At 40.4% G+C, this 17,422-nt stretch overlaps 1 protein-coding gene across 1 annotated transcript; it reads right to left on the minus strand.

Moving 5' to 3' along the window:
- Positions 1-3,058: 3,058 nt before the first annotated feature.
- Ucn3 (urocortin 3) lies at positions 3,059-3,553 on the minus strand. The gene has a single exon (XM_042685871.1). The coding sequence runs from the start codon at positions 3,551-3,553 to the stop codon at positions 3,059-3,061; it is 495 nt and encodes a 164-aa protein (XP_042541805.1).
- Between the last annotated feature and the right edge of the window lie 13,869 nt (positions 3,554-17,422).

The following is a 17,422-nucleotide window of genomic DNA, read 5'->3' on the forward strand; positions in this document are numbered from 1 at the left end:
AATTAAATTATTCGTGCACATCGGCCTTGCAGAGTAATTCAAAATTGTGTCTGAGGAAAATGGCAACTTATTATACACCAAGAACTTGCAAAAGTTGCAGTCAAAGTTCATGGAGAGCCTGCTCTCTGACTCACTAGTGGGTTGCTGGGTCTTGCTATTTTCTGTATATGCGGTGCAGAGGAATCGAACCCAGGGCTTCATGGGTGCTAGGCAAGCATGCTATCACTAAGCCACATTCCTAGCCCTGTCCTTTTATTTTCTAGGGGAAAAATAAAACTCTTTATTCACAGGAATTCACTAGCAAGTTGAATTGCTTGATTCTTGTGACAGGTGAGTGCGTTCCTGTGCTTTCTATCTGTCCTTTCCTAACTGAGGAGAAGGCAGGAGGATCCGGCATTGGTTTTCTTCCTTTTAAGAAAACAGGAATTGACACCAATTCTCCTTTACCCCACCCACAGGAGGGTCACACAGTGAAGTCATGGGGAGGGGCGGTAGTAGATAAAAAGCAGTGTTAGTCTTTGGATGGGGGTATGCATTGCTGATGTTAGGAGCATATGTCCAGAGGCACTGTTTGTTTGCAAAGCAGGGTTGATTTTTGCAGGTAGAATGCAGAATTTGCTGTCCAATAGGAATTGGGGAGCTTTACCAGCTATTGCTGGCAGGTTTCAGCTTTGGCAAACTCACCCCAGTTTATTAATCATCTGTACACTACAGTAATCTATAAGGCACTGCAAAGAAGATGAATACCAGACATGCCTGTTGGGGGCATAATCTTAACCAGCATCTGCATGGTGGGCTCTTCTGGCCACTTCCACATTTCTAGTTCATATCATAGCTGAATGATAGCGGATGTATTTGGTGTTCTTTGTACGAGTCAAGGATCAGCAGCTATTCATGGAAGAATGAGAAGATTTGGGACCAGACAGATGTGACTCTGTTAATATTAAAGTCATGTTCTACCTGGGCCTTAATATCCATCTTGCACGGGAAAAATGATGACTTTGAATTATACTTGTTCAAATTAAATTCTTATAGCATTTGGTTAGAGTTCCTATCATTGGTTGCCATCTTGTAGTTTGTGTATATATATATAGATACGTATATATATATATAAATGAGTATATACATAAGAATATATTGATATATAGGTGTATATATCTATATATGTATATTGAAAACTAACTCTCTTTTATTACACATCAAAAAAGATAAAGCATCTAGCAATGCCAGGAAACATTCTACCAGTGCCGGTTAAACTGAAGCTTCAATTACTGAATAAGATGAGCTTCCATGGCTCATGCCTGTAACTATATGTACTCAGGAGGGTGAGAGCTGAGGATTGCGGCTCTCCATTTCATTTTTACATATGTGGCAGACAGTTCTCCAAATATGTCATTCATCCGTCTTTTGACTTTGTTTCTGGTGATGACGGTGGTGCTAGTTGCTGGTGTGTGTGTGTGTGTGTGTGTGTGTGTGTGTGTGTGTTACCTTACAAGTGCTTGAACTCAGAGCCTTGCTCTCTGGCTCAGGTTTTTCACTCACAGTTGGAGCTCTACTACTGCAGCATTTTGCTGACTAACTGAAGATGAAAATTTTGTGAAATTTTCTAACCCACCTGGCTGTAAACCACAATCCTCACATCTCAGCCTCCTGAGTAGCAAGGATTATGGGTATGAGCCACTGGTACCTCTCAAGAAGCTCATGTTTTTAATTAGTAATTTGGCACTATTAAGATGTGAGTGGAGCCATGGTCTGTCTTTTGAGAATCTAGCTCTTGGGTTTTCTGCCAAGAAACCTTTACAGTCCCTCCTGATAATCATTTTTAGTTGAATTTTGCTCATATTAAATGCTTCCGTATCTAAATCCCATATGTATATATTAATTGTCATCACTTTTCAGTTCATCACTTGCATACTGTCTGTGGGTTTGTTTTGTATATATTTTTATTGTTACTATAAGGGTGATGTACATTGGAGCTACCATTCCATAAGTCAAGTAATGAATTTGGTTCTCTCTACCTAGAGCACAAAGGCCTTGACACTCACTCAGTGCTAGGCAGGTAAGTAGGTTCAATAAGAACTCCAAAAAGAATTGACAGTCCCATACCCTAGGCAAGCTGCAAAGGAGATTGTGATATGCCAAGATTCTCTCCAGTTCAGCCCCCAAGCCAATCCTGACACAAACCTCAAGTTATGTGCCTTACATGGGCTTTAGATTGAGGCCATGCAGATGGCTTTAGATTGAGTGGCAAAAGCTGACCTACTCTCAACTTTGCCTTTACTCCTTTTTTTTTTTGTTGGTTGTGGGGCTTGAACTCTGGGCCTGAGCGCTGTCCCTCAGTTCTTCAGCTCAAAGCAAGTACCCTACCACTTGAGCTACAGCACCAATTCCGGTTTTCTGATGGTTTATTGGAGATAAGAGTCTCATGGACTTTCCTGCCTGGGATGGCTTTGAGCCATGATCCTCAGATCTCAGCCTCTGAGTAGCCAGGATTACAGGTGTGACCCACCATTGCCCAGCCCTTTATTCCTTCTTAAGATCTCCCAGAACCATACCCTTCTTAGGAGAAACAGAAAAATCAACCCACCAGGAACCCCCTTCCATAACCTTTGTTGCTTGAAGCTCAGAGTTTTAAAGGAAGAGGACCGGAAACAAGTCAGTTCAAGAATGGTTTTAATGGGGTTGAAAAGGTAAGGAAGGGTTTCGGAGGCCAGATGGAAGATGGCAAGCAACACATCCTCTCATCTCTCTGCCCTGGTCAGGTTCATGTGTGGAAAGGAGAGGGAGCGCTGAATGCCCTTTTCTGGGCCAACAGGGAGGGTGAATGGAAACACAGAATACAAGTTAGCCTTCACTGTCTGCACAGGTTGAACAATACTTCTGTGTGTATTTACAGAGGAGAAGGGAAACTGAGTTGGTGGCAGGAAAGAGGTGGAGGGGCCCTGCAGCTTGTGAAACTGGACCAGTCTCAGGACATACAATGGCACATGCGCTACACCAGCTCACTCCCTACCCTGAACCCCTGTCCTGACTGTGCTTCCCTCCTGCTCGGCCTCTTCTACTTCTTCCTCCCAATCTGAGCCATCAGGTGGGCATTGGCAGCAGCCTTAGCCCTCAAGTTCTTGGCCTTGGCAATGTCAAAGAGGATGTTCATGATGTTAGTGGGTACGTCGAGGGACAGGGTGAACTTGGTGCGACGGTCGCTTTTGGCCTTGTCCTGGGACAGCTTCCCTTTGTGCTGTGCCTGGGCTGTGTACTTGTACCTGGCATTTCCAGCTCCGCCCCCACTCCCAGAGCCAAGGAAAGTCCTTTTGGCCTTGTCTTGCCTTTCTTCCACCTTCTCTCCTGAAGATGGATCTTGACTGGGCAGGGGGTAGAAGGCCCTCTTGCTCAGCAGAGTCTCATCCTCTAGTTGATTCTTCTTGATCTCAGACAAGGCTGTGTTGAGGCAGCTGAAGACCGGCCCGGTTTTATAGAACTTGTGGGAGAGGCCTGTCCTGGGCCCTCCCAGGAGCAGCAGTAGGAAGAGCAGGAAGTAAGCTGGCATCAGCATGTCTCCCTGGAGTAGAAGGGAGAGATGTAGAAAGGAGAGAAGTGGGGAGGGGCTCAGGGCTCCATCAGTTATGGAGTGATACCCATTTGGGTGTTGTTCATGTTCTACTATGAAGATTCTCACAGTTGGTCCCTAGACAAACAGCCTCACTGTCACCTGCGAATTTGTCAGAAATACATAACAGCGCTTTCCTTGGTATGAACAAATCAAAACCCCCACATCTCAGCAAGGTGAATTTCAACAAACCCACTCCAAGGGTCCTAAAGATCTCTATGGTCTGAGAACCATTGCTCTGCTAGTGTTTATGGTTATAATTTAATTCTGCTCTTCAGGTAGCCACTGGCCATGAAGGACAATGACATGTGTGTTAAGTAAGAATTTTAGCTGTCTGCCTAGGTTGATTTTCATAGCAAGTGGATTTTGGTTCCTTATCAACAGACTGATTGAATATGTGTGTGTGTGTGTGTGTGTGTGTGTGTGTGTACACATATATTGTTATTGCTTAACAATTGTGGTTGGATAGCCAGCCAGTGTTTTTAAGGCACATTTTATTTAAGATTGATCATCAGGTATGTTAGCATATTTCACAACATGCATATGTACATCCACATACATACATGCACCTGCATATAATACACACTGAAACATATGCATATATACTTTATACAGTTTTCTGTAGAACTTCTATATGGTAGATGCTCTCATCTAGAGCAGAGAATTGGCTGTAAGGATTTCTTTTCTTTGTCTTCTTTATTTTATTTCTTTTCTTTTGGTTCTGGTCCTAGGGTTTGAACTTAGGACCTGTGCACTGTCACTGAGCTTCTTTTGCCCAAAGCTAGTGCTCTATCACTGTGAGCCACAGTTCCACTTCTGGTTTCCTAGTGACTAACTGGAGAAAAGAGACTCATAGACTTTTCTGCTTGGGCTGGCCTCGAACCTTGATCCTCAGATATCAGCCTTCTGAGTAGCTAGGATTACAGGTATGAGCCACCAGTGCCTGGCTTTTCTTTTTCTATTTCTGAAAGCAAGAGGCTGCTTTCCAAAAAGGATTTGGAGAATGATATGATGTCTCTGTTTTCACCAGTGTAAGAGGATGGGGGGATTTGAGGGTGCAGCCTTGGAGCTGTTCTTGTCCCTTCTACCTTGTGGGGTTCCCTCCATTAAGTATTCTTACTAAAAGTGCTGGAGACTAGTCCCAGGCAACAGGCAAAACAACACTGCTTCCTACTCCCCTTCCTGTATTGACAGTGCTGTGCAGTCATTTTAATCACCTGGAATTTTCAGGAAGAATGCAAATGTCACCAAGGACTCAATGCACATTGTATCCAAGTCCATTTCACACTCGATCTTTGCTTACATTGACTGCCCTCTTAGCATGAGTTAACCTGGGGATCTACCTGCCCGGGAGTCCTCTACCCAACTAAAAATGTAGAGGCATGGGATATTATATTATCTCTTTGAGATACTTTAAAGAGACAGAGTTACTTAAGAGAGCTGGGACAAAATCAAGCTTAAAATGTGTGACTGAGAAGGACTGCACTAGCCTCCCATGCAGCACCTATCAAGGAGAGAATGCAAGGGACAAGCCAAAGAAGCCAGGCAGTGAATGGTTAAGACTGCACAACTTCACAAGTGAGATGATAAAGGCTGAGCCAGTGTCCACATGGTATATAGCATGTCTGCAATTGCTGATAAGAAATTGAACTAAAAGATTTAAACTACTTTGTGAAGCTAGAATCTAGCAAACAAACTCTTCAGCATTCTGGAAAGCCTTGGAGTAGTAAGTTTTGGGAAATGTTTGAGGTATAGAAAGATTTATGTGAAATACATACCTACACAGAACTACAAGCATTGCACCCTAAAAGTGAAAAGTAGGGATTTATACACAAGAGACCCTTCACCTGAAGAAAGAAAGAAAACTCTCTTGGAGAATATGTTATGTTATAGACCACAATGGTCATTCTGGTATCTTAATTATTCTATTTTCAGAGAAGCTTAATTTTTCTAGATAGCTATGTTTGGGGAGGGGCATATGGAATATAGAAGTACCCAGAAAACTTGAGTATCAAAGGTAGACATCAAACACCCATGTGTCTATTCCCTCCCCTTCCCTGGTAGCACTCAGGTCAGATAGCAAGGTGGAAGAGACTCTGGGCTTAATAACAGCCTCACTTCTTACTTGCCTTGAGTGAGGTGCTTAAGTTCTGAACTGACTTTACTTGGGTTGCTGAGTTACCTGCCTTTCAGGTATATTTGGAAATAAAAGGAGATGCTGTGGGTAAAGGCTTTCTGGTACATGCTAACTGGGAAATACAAAACATCCTCACTGTCCTGCAGATGCTGTGGAATAAAGTCCTGCTGTTCTATCCCATCTCCCCCCCGTCCCTGTTGCCATCTACAACCAGGCTCCAGCCTGCTAACTGTTACTATAGTCTGCTTTTCCCGTCCACAGCTGAAATCTTCCGAGACAACATACTCTGCTTCTGTGCTATCATCTTTTGCAAATCAGGTCTCTGTATCATCCAAGTTCAGATCATTTTGCCCCTTGAGAAACATCCCCCCCATACCCCGACATCTTTGGAGTCCATTTCTGTTGATTTAAAATAGACAGAGCATGGGCTTAATCCTCTCTCCTGGACTCCTACCTAGGCATGCTAGAAACTGCCAACCCTCACCTGTCCAGTACATAGCACTGCCCAAACGCTAAGTCAGTGCCAGGACAGCCTTACCTGTGGGTGGGCTTCGCTCTGGAGTGGAAATGTTCGGGGCAGCAGGCACAGCTTCTGAGGTCTGCTCCCGGCAGGACTTCTGCTTGCTTTGGGGTCGCCACTCCTTCTCTGGTATTGTTTGCGAGTGAGCTGTGATATTCTCTCTTTATGGAAACCACTCCTCTCCCGTGTGTGTGTGTGTGTGTGTGTGTGTGTGTGTGTGTATAATTTTTTATATATATATACATAAAAGTGACAGATCACAGGGTGGATCGTAATTCCGGACGTAGCATCTACAGTGGGATGAGATTTCATTGAAAATACAGCCACGTCACAGAGAGGTCAGCCTCAACCCCTCTGGCTCCTCCTACTCGTCTCACCTCCCAATTCCCTTCTTGCCGTAGAAACTTGCTCCAGTAAGTCCGAAGAAGAAAAAGTCAATAGAAGAAGAAGAGGGATTTTTTTAAAAAAAGGAAGACAAGCAAATTGAGAAGCAGTGAGTTTTATTACTGATAACAATTCTGGTTAATCTCAGCCTCTCCTCATTTCCCTCACTTGAAATCTCCTGTTGGAAATTCAGAGCCAGGAACTGTTTTGCAGGCAGAGAAGGTGGCTGGGGGAGGGGGGGGGGCACCGGTAGACCTGTCCTTTTTGTTGGTTCTGAGTGTACAGTGGTGCAAAGCTCATTTTGCTTGTGCTGGTCGTGTGCTTCCCTGTCCAGAAGGAACGTCCCTTGAAGGTTTACTCATTTCCCAACCAATATTTATTGAAACCCCACTGTGTGCCAGAGATTTCTGGACTTGTAAAAATTCAAAGAAAAGTAACTTGGGACCCATCTATTAGTAGAATTTTAGGGCTGAGCGTGACACACACAGAGAGAAGTGTATGTGTGTGTATGTATGTGTGTGTGTGTGGGGGGGGGTGGAGGAAGAAGGGAAGAAGAAGGGAGAGGGCAAACCTAATTTCCACATCCTTCAGAAGAAGGTCCTGTCCCTGGGCGATTGTGGTGTGGAGGGAACAAAGTTACGGGAAAGAGCCAAGAAAGAGGAAAACAGGTAGCAGGAAACTAGAAAATGGTCTACATGTCATGAGGAATGTAAAGGGAGCCAGGCAGGTGAATTAGTTCATAGAGGAGGAGGAAACTGAAGCTGTGAAAAGAGGCTGGCCCATCCCCAGAGGTTCACGGGAAAATCAGAGATCCTGTCAGGTGCAGTAATTCCATGACAACTTCCTGTTGTCTTCTGTGTGACTAGTTGGCTCTCCCTAGTTCTAGAAAAAGCACAGTCTAGGGACTTAGGTTGTTACTCCTCTCTTAAAGTTCTCCTAGATAGAGGGGTAAGTGAAATTCTGAGATGATCAAAACTCAGAGGCTTACAAGTATTTGGGTTACCAGTGGAAAGAAAGCCCTCGTGGAGAGGGCACCACCTTTCCCTCAATTCTCTGTGGAGCTTGGGAGCTTGGACCTCCCTCTCATTCCTTTATCTAGAGCCATGTGGGCTGAGATTCTCTAGCAACGTGAAACTTGAAACCAGGTTCGTGTTTCAGTCCACATTTATCAGTGGGTTCATTAGTTCATTCATTCATTCATACATATGCACCAGTTGGAGGAAAAGGTTTTGTTTTCATTTGAGTTAATTAGACAATCATGAAATTTATGTGGAAATGAGTTGAACTCCCTTCTCTACTGTCATGAGCTCTGGAAGGCCAGGGAAGCCATCTTGTGAAGATACCAAACATCCAGAGGCAGGTACTCATTTGGTAACCTTGTAAGATGCTTAGCAGCATTCCTGGCCTTCTTTCACTAGATACCGGTGACATCTCCCTTCGGAATTTGTAGTCACTAAAAAAGACTCCAGATTTGTCCCTTGTTGGTAGAATTACTCCTGGCTGAGAACCAGCTCCTGGCTGGAATATGGGGTTAGACAGAGAGACAATGAATCCTGGCATTTTCAATTTTCTTCTAGATTTCTCAGAAAAACCTTCTCCTCTGGGGCCAGTTCTCCCTTGGAGCAGATGCGTCTTTTGTGGTCATGGCTGTTCTGGATGCTTCTGTTATAGGGAGCAGACTCATTGGTTTTCAGTGGCCAATAGGGTTTTGGCTTTGGGGAATGACAACTGACTGCTACCAGCTTAATAAAGTTCCCCGAGGGATGCCCCATAAATCTGGCCAGCACTAAGATATTGTCCTGCTTATACATACAGGTGAAAAGCACACGGAGTAGTAGATTTGCTTTGCGGTTGGAAAACTTGCTTCTGTCAGCACCTGATGGATAGATGTCTTGGGGAACACCAGGATGATTAGTGAGTGAATTCCCCCCTCCCAGCTGTCATTTCCACAAAAAGATGATTTCCCTCCTCACTCATCACTGAAGTGTAAGTGTGGCGTATTGCAATGTTAGCACTTCCGTCTCGCCTTGGTGACCTATTGGGAGCTTTGATGATTTCCGCATCAACATTTAAAGTGTTATTTAGGGCTGTAAATACTCTGCAGAGGGTATGAGGAGGGCCAGGGTGGGAAGAAAAAGCAGATCAGCTCCATATATGAATAGAAATCTCATATTTATAAAACCCAAGGTACTGAAAGCACTTGCATATAATGACATAGCTACTTTCCCAATATCTGAGCTTGGTACTTAAAAAACTAGGGGAACAAAAAGACACCAGGGAATTGTGAAAAAGCTTTATTTATGGAGAGGAGGTTTTACCTGGGAGCCAAGATAATCTATTTCCATTTCTGTTTTGGTCAGTTGCTTGTCCTGTTTGATTGCAATCTGTCACTCAAGTTCTCTGGTCTTCTATTTCCTGTTCTGGTAGATTTCCCTCATTTTCTAACAAGGTCAGTGCTCAGATAGTATGGCAAGAAAACACATGAGTGAAGAACATTATGGCTGTCTTTGTTCAATTCTCCCTGACTGATGTTTGCTTTGGTTCACTTCTTAGTTTAAGAACATGTGTTCATCTCTTTTTGCATTTATGAGCTGTCAATTTCTTCCTGTAAGTCTGATAATTTTTCACCTGATAATTTTTTTAAAAAAATTTCAGTTTGTTGAGCAAGGTCTCCCTTTGCTTTGAGTCTATGATTTCCCCAAACATTAAAAACACAAAAACTCCTCTGCTCTCTTTTGTGCTTGGGTCTTTTAGAAATCAAATCCAGGATTTTTGTTTGTCTGCATATCCCAACCCTCTCCTAAGTAACTGACAGCTAGTAAGCTAGCTCAACTGATTGATGGGAGATAATGATAAAAAACCCCACTGCCACAAGGGTAAAAGAGGGCACATAACAGTTGGAACAAGGATGAACAACTACAACAGTGATACTCACTAGACACCATGTGGAAAATGACCTGGATATCTTATGGGTGGGGACTGGAGGGAAAGAATGGGAGAGGAGGATGGAAGGGGAGATGGGTTCAAAAAGAATTGTACTGATTGTACCTGATTCATGTAACTGTACCCTCTCATACAACTATACAAATATTAAAGAATGCAAAAAAATCCCACGGTCAAGCTGGGTATGGTGGTAAAAGCTATAATCCCAGTCCATGGGATGATGAGGCAGAAGAATTGTGGGTTGCAGACCAGCCTGGGCTTTGTAGAGTATTTGAGGTCAATGTGGTCCTGTTTCATCAGAAGGAGGAGGAGAAAGAGGAGAAAAGCAGAAAGAAGAGGAGAAAGAGAAGGAAAAGGAGGAGAAAGAGGAAGAGGAGGAGGAGGAGAAGAGAGATAATGCTATCAATAAAGAAAATATTACTAAAATCAATGCCATCAAAATATTGTACCTGTACACACATTGCAAAGATGTATGGGAGTAAGACCTTTGTTCAATAAGCTGTCTCTCACTTTGAAATTCCATTTGGCTGTGGTATAATTAATTTCCTTATTGTTTTCAGTGTGGTAAATAAAACATTATAGTAATAGAAGACGTATTAGCCATTTGCACAGTGGAGTAGAAGTAAGATGACGAAGGTTATATAGAAGCAGGATCTTTATCTAGAGCATCCTAATCCTTACTCTTTAAAGACAGGAAGTAGGATGTCATTAGTGGAGACAGTCCCAGGAGTGTGTGTCTCCCACAGTGGAGAAGCATTACCAACATGGAAAGGAGCACTCCTGTGCCAAGGCCAGCATAGGTATTGGCAGCTATACCTTCAAAAGACAGGACACTTTTCTTTGCAAAGTCTGTTACAGATGAATCAGACTCTGATGTTCTCATTAAGACTGGAGAGAAAAGTTGTAAATAATAGGATAATAAAACTTGGAAGACATTTTAAGTTTAAAAATGCTGTTTAACCATATACATATTCAAGCTCTGATGTGTGTGTGTGTGCATGTGCATGTGCACGCTCATGCACATGTGTACATAACAATTTGTGCACACTATTTGAAATGATGATAAAATTGAGCTTGGCATGGAGTGGTGATGATCTTGAATATGCCACAATAGCCAATAATACAATTTCTGAGAGAGATTTTTGTCTGAAGAAGAGGAGACAAGAGAAAAATGTGTGATCAGATATTGAAGGGAATATGAAAAAGGAGGTAGGCTTTAAGAAGTGTGATTTGAGTTGGTAGAAGTACTTTATTTTATGTTTTTGCATTTTTTATTGTCAAGGTACAGAGGGGTTACAGTTACATAAGTAGGGTAACACGTACATTTCTTGTCAAACTTGTTGCCTCCTCCCTCATTTCCCCTTCTTTTTTTTTTTTTTCTTTTTTTTATTTTTTTTTATTTTTATTTTTTATTTTTGCTTATGTGGTGCTGAGGAATCGAACCCAGGGCCTCTGGCATGCAAGGCAAGCGCTCTAACACTGAGCCAACTTCCCAGCCCCTCTTTTTTCTTTTTAATTCTATTTTTATTATCTGTAAGAAGTTGTACAAAGGAGTTACCATCTGACAAATCAGTTTATGAATACAATGTGTCTTGATTGATTGGAGTTACTCTTTCATCATGATAGAAAACACTTTAATGAATAAGAATTTCCAAGGAATAGAATTTTCTTGATCTTGAACCAAAACTTCTTTTTTACACTGTCAAAATCAAACTATTTGTGCTATCACTACTTTCTAACCTTGCCCAAGAGCCTTTTAAAAAATACATATTTTTTAATTTTATTTTTTATTGTGAAAATACCGTATAAAGGGGTTACAATTACATGGGTAAGATAATTAGTACACTTCTTATCAAGCATTGTTGCCTCCTCCTTTGTTTCCACTTCCCATCCCTTCCCAGTCCCCCTGTCCTACCGCCCCCCCATTGCCCCCCACCCCCCTCTGCCAAAGTTGTAAAGTTCGTTTATTGACATAATGGCTTGTACATCTCATTGTTGCAATGGGTCCACCTGGATCTTTATTTAAATGATTTGTTTTTTCCCTTCCCCTCCACAAATTATACCAATATCAAATACAGCCAAAGAGCCTTATAGGGCAAAAATTTGCATCCTCCACCCTTTCTTCATTGTTGTAGATAAAATATAATCTCAATGTCATTTGACTCCCTGCACTTGTCTTTTGACTCTCATATTTATCCCACAACATTACCTTCAATTATAGTCTCTATGTCTAAAAGAATCATTCACTCTCAAAACTTATCTGTTTTCCCCTTGTAGTCAGATAAGCAGAGTCACTGGCCATATAAGAAAGCTCCTAGAGAAGCTCGTGGCTGGAGGCCTGAGCTCTTACATGATCTGTGTGTAATCCTGTCTGATTTTAACACATATGTGCCTTAGTTTCCTCTTCTGAAAAGAATGAACATATTGAACTACATGATGTATATGTGGTTGCAACTAACATATATACATTTGCTAGATCTAACTGGATTGTAGAGTAAACCAACTAAGCACATGCCATACAGATCTGGAAGGCAAACAGTCTGTATCCTTCCCCCATGTGTTGGCGAATTCCCAGTGCAACTAATGAAGGTTACTTGCACATACAAACACACTCAAGTACATCGCACTTATAGTCAGCTTCAGCTCCTGCCATGTTGCTTCCTGCATTCAATCCTCTTTTCTCCAATTATTTTCAGACTAGTGGATTGAGTGGACTTCTTTATTTCATCTGGGTTTATTTAATTTAATTTGATTTAGTAAGAAAAGCTATGTTCCAAAACACAATTTGGTGCAAAACTTCATTATATAAAAGAGAAAAATTGATGTGCTGGTTAAAATGTGGAAAGCAACAAGAAACTCCACTCTTCTTTCTCCCCTCACCCCCAACCCCATTCATACACACTAGGAAGAGTCCACAGTACCTTAAACTTTCTCGTCTCACATTTATTTTATCACTGTTCATTTAGTAACTGAGTGTATTGCATTGTTTAGGGTGTCTGGGCGCTGTGCCTGAGCTTTATTGCTCAAAGCTAGCACTCTACCACTTGAGCCACAGCTTCATTCCTGACTTTTTTTGGTACTTAATTCTATTTAAGACTCTCTCAGACTTTCTTGCCCAGGCTGGCTTTGAACTGTGATCCTTAGATCTCAACCTACTACTGAGTAATTAAGATGACAGGCATGAGCCACCAGCGCCTGGCTTAGGTTTTGTTTTTCCTTCTCATGACATTCTTGAATGTCCAAAAGTCTTAGCTTCTCTAAGACTTTTCTTAGTGTGCTATGGGAATGGTTACATTACAATTGGCACTTCATGCTCTGTGTGTGAGGGAGATGGTTCACTGAGCCTACTGGGCTTCTTGAATTCCCCGGAGGAAAGGAGAGAACACCTGAATAAACCCTTCATAAGCACTTAGTAAGCACCGAGTCTTGCTTAGACCCAGGTGGGTCCCTGTGTTTGGTGAAGGTTGGCTGATACCATGTTGATGTGGAACACAGAATTGAGCTGCTAATGAGAAGTTCTCTCCTCTCTACTGTCTCTCCATACAGATCAGAAGTGAAAATGAGATTTCCCCAAACAGGAATTCATTGTCTTTCGTTTCCAATTTGCTCATCCCCTTTCTCCTCAGCTTATTTTAACACCCAAAGTTTGTTACTGAGGAGATGGCCAACACGCCATGTTCTTTCATGAAAATGACACCATCTTCCATTTTGAGAAATAAGCAAGTTGTTGAGTCACTATTTATTTTTAACTTCCAGTGCTTTATTTGTAATTTTTTGAATCTCCAGGAAAGTAGAAATAAGTGTAAGACTAATGCTGCTACGTTATTTGCCTAAACTAACCAGTTGTTAACTTGTTTTCTTTTTTTTCCTTTTTTTGATTATGAAAATACCATACAGAGGAGTTACAATTTCATGGGCAAGATAATGAGTACATTTCTTATCGAGCATTTTTGCCTCCTCCTTTGTTTCCCCTTCCCATCCTTTCCCATCTCCCCTCCCCCCCACTCCCGCCCCCATTAGCCCCCGCCTGCCAAAGGGTCCACCTGTATCCCTATTTAAACGATTTGTTTTTTCCCTTCCCCTCCACAAATTATACCAACATCAAATACAGTGAAGGGGTTATATAGTGGGGGAGGGACATACAAAGAAACAAAGAAATCATCTTATAAATGTGTTAGAAATAATCGCATGAAAGAAAAACATTTGAATACTTATCTTGGGGTTCATTTTACCTAACATCAACTTATCTGACCTTTTCTGCTTGTCTCAGACATATACTAGTTATTGCAAATAAGGGAAACCATGGGGCCTATGTTTCTTTGGGCCTGGCTTACTTCATTTAATATAAGTTTTTACAAGTCTTTCCGTTTCCTAACAAATGGGGCAATGTCATTCTTTCTGATGGAGGCATAGAATTCCATTGTATACATATACCACATTTTCTTGATCCATTCATTTACTGAGGGGCATCTGGGTTGGTTCCATATCTTAGCTATGGTAAATAATGCTGCAATAAACATAGTTGTGCTGGTAGCTTAGTGTGGTCTTGTTTGTGATCATTTGAGTAAATGCCCAAAAGTGAGATTGCTGGGTCATAGGGGAGCTCTATGTGGAGTCTTTCGAGGAACCTCCATTCTGTTTTCCAAAGTGGTTGAACAAGTTTACACTCCCACCAACAATACAATAAGGTTCCTTTCTATCCACATCTCCTCCAGCATCTGTTGTTATTAGAATTCTTGTTTATAGCCATTCTAACTGGGGTGAGGTGGTATCTCAATATTGTTTTGATTTGCATTTCTTTTATGGCTTAGGGAGGTTGAGCATTTCTTCATGTGTCTATTGGCCATCCTTCTTTCCTCTTCAAAGAAGTTTCTCTTTAAGTCTTTAGCCCACTTATTTATTGGGCAGTGGTTTCTTGGAGGATTTGTTGTTGGGGGATTTGATTTTTTGAGTTCCAGGTATATTTTAGATATGAGACCCTTGTCGGTTGTATGGTTAGTGAAGATCTTCTTGTTTTCTTTTATATAGAATCTTTTATATAGATTTGTCTGTCTCTCAGATGTGGCAAGAGTATCACATCAATGATGTTGTGACCTTCTTACTGCATCACATTAAAAGTGTGTAATAATAGTTTGTTCTCTTACTAAGGGAACTTGAGTCATGCTGGCTGGTTTTGAAATAGTTTTTTTCCCTTTATTAAGGACTGTTACTTTGATTGTGACTCACATATTTCATGCTGGGATGGCAAGTGTGCACTACCATATCTATCTTCTTCCACTGAGATGAGTCTGTGAACATCTCTGCCTGGGTTGGAAGTACAGTTCTCCTTATCTCAGCTACTAGCTGAGAAGAGATTCTCACATGGATACACACAGTGGATTTAAACCATGATCCTCCAATTCTCAGCCTACCAAGTACATAGAATTGTAGACATGAGCCACTGGTACTTGGCTGGTGATGTTTTACTAAGATGATTTTTGAGAAATTTTTTTATTGCAGAGGATTTTTGTCTTTTTAGTAAATAATCTACTTGTTGATAATTGGAGTATGAGATTACTCTGTTTTCCATTAATATTCCACCTAATGGCTAAGCCTTTATTAAATGTATCGAGCAGACTACAACACTGCAAAGATGGTCATTTTTCTAGTTCTGTAATCCCTGCTGTATTTATTGGATAGTATTTTTCTTCAGAGTAGACCTCTCTCCATCACTTTTTGTCTCTGGTTGTCTTTGTATCTGTCTGTCTGCCTCTCTGTTTCTGGTATTTCTGAATATCACCATAGAATTGTAGATCTTTTAAAAAGTCATCAGTATGCTATCCATCATATAATTAAAATATCATTCAATTATTACAAATATTGTCCCATTTGGTTAGTTTGTAAATCCTTTGACATTGTTTTTAGTTTTCATTTTTTCCTTAAAAGTACATTACTATTTCCTGGTAGAACAAGATATTTCAGGCTCACTTTTGCTTTTGCCTGAGATCAGCAGAGGATGATAATTTAGCAATGGTATTTAGGGGCGAGGGGAAGGTAGGTTGGTAAGTATTTTCCTTACTACTGGGGTCTTACTACTTTCAGATTTTTTTCTCTTAGAAAAACTGGATATCAACTTGTAGAATACTGAAATTATATCCATATCTCTGACCCTGTGCAAGAATTTAAAAAAATAAATGAAAACCTTATTGTAACACCCACTTTAATGTCATTGCTTATTATAGATGTGTTTAACTGGGAGACATGGTCTAGGGTCAATTTAGGCAGGCCATATATATCTAGAAATTTATTCATTTCCTTTAGATTGTCCAATATATTAGAACAGAAAATTTCAAAGTATTCTTTAATGGCCCTCTGAATTTCTTTATTATATCTGTCATAATATCTCCATTTCTATACCTAAGTTTATTATCTCTCCATTGACTAAGGGTTGGTCAATCTTGCTTATATTTTCAAAGAACCAACTTTTTGTTTTATTATTTCTTTGTATTATTTTTAACTCTTCATTTAATTAATTTCAGCTATTATCTTTATTATTTTTTCCACTTACTCATTTTGAATTTAATGTGTTCTTTTATAATAGTTCTTTTATAATCAGTTATTCTAGATTTCCCTGATATTTTTTAATGTTGATACTCAAGGTTTTCTTTTAGTATCATTTTTGTATCCCAAAGATTCAGGTAAATTGTGTTTTCATTTTTGTTTGACTCTAGGAATTTTATTTCTCTCATTAATTTATTTAATGACTTAGAGATAATTATTCAGCAGTATATTTTTCAATCTCCATGTATTTGAATATTTTTTGTGGTCTCTTTTACTGTTGATTTCTAGTTTCATACCATTGTAGTCTGATAAACTATATATGGTCATTGCAATAATATTTGGAGACTTCAACATGTCAGCAATTAATTGATAAAGCAAGTAAAGAAAAATTCTGTAAGCATTAAAACAAACGACTTAAACAACCTTCATTTACTTGACATTATTAAAATACTATGCCAAATAATATCAGACTACATATATATGTTAAGGGATCATAAAAAATTTACCTTGAGGCAGAGGGAAAGTGGGAGAAAGATGAGGGAGAGAGTAACAAGTTCAACAAGAAAGTTATGTATGTAACCGTAACCCCTCTGTACAAATAAAATTTTAAAAAATAAAAATAAAAATGGGAAAAAATTACCAAATAGATCATATATTGGCTTATAAAATAAGCCTTAATGCACTTTTTTTTTGTTGGTCATGGGGCTTGAACTCTGGGCCTGGGCGCTGTCCCTCAGCTCTTCAGCTCAAGGTGAGTGCTCTACCCTTTGAGCCACAGCACAACTTCCGGTTTTCTGAGTGGTTTATTTGAGATAAGAGTCTCATGGCCTTTCCTGCCTGGGCTGGCTTTGAACCATGATCCTCAGCCTCCTGAATATTCAGCCTCCTGAATAGCTAGGATTACAGGTGTGAGCCTCTGGATCCCGGGGTCACTTTTAAAATAATAATGTACAAACTATTATGTACTACTTTTGGATCATGACACGAATAAATCTAGAAATCGATAGTATAAAGATGAATAATTAAATAAGTTCTTGTTTTGAAAGTTATATACATTTTTTCTGAATAATCCATGGATTAAAAAGCCATAAATAGCCATAAGGAGAATTTAGAAATATTTACAATTAAATGCAAAGGAGCAACACATAAATTTGGCATATATCAAGTGCTGATTATGATAAATATTGACAGATATAACCCACATAAGCAAAAGTTCCCAGGGATCCTCTTCAGAGGGTACAGGAATAACAAGACCAAACATTTGAGAATCATTGCTGTTTGTGGTGGACAT

Source organism: Dipodomys spectabilis, unplaced genomic scaffold, assembly GCF_019054845.1.
Source record: "Dipodomys spectabilis isolate Male_0828 unplaced genomic scaffold, ASM1905484v1 ptg000096l, whole genome shotgun sequence".
NCBI lineage: Eukaryota > Metazoa > Chordata > Mammalia > Rodentia > Heteromyidae > Dipodomys > Dipodomys spectabilis.

What these genes read in the sequence shown, in the direction of transcription:
- Ucn3 (XM_042685871.1), bottom strand. Translation starts at nt 3,553, where the DNA reads ATGCTGATGCCAGCTTACTTCCTGCTCTTCCTACTGCTGCTCCTGGGA.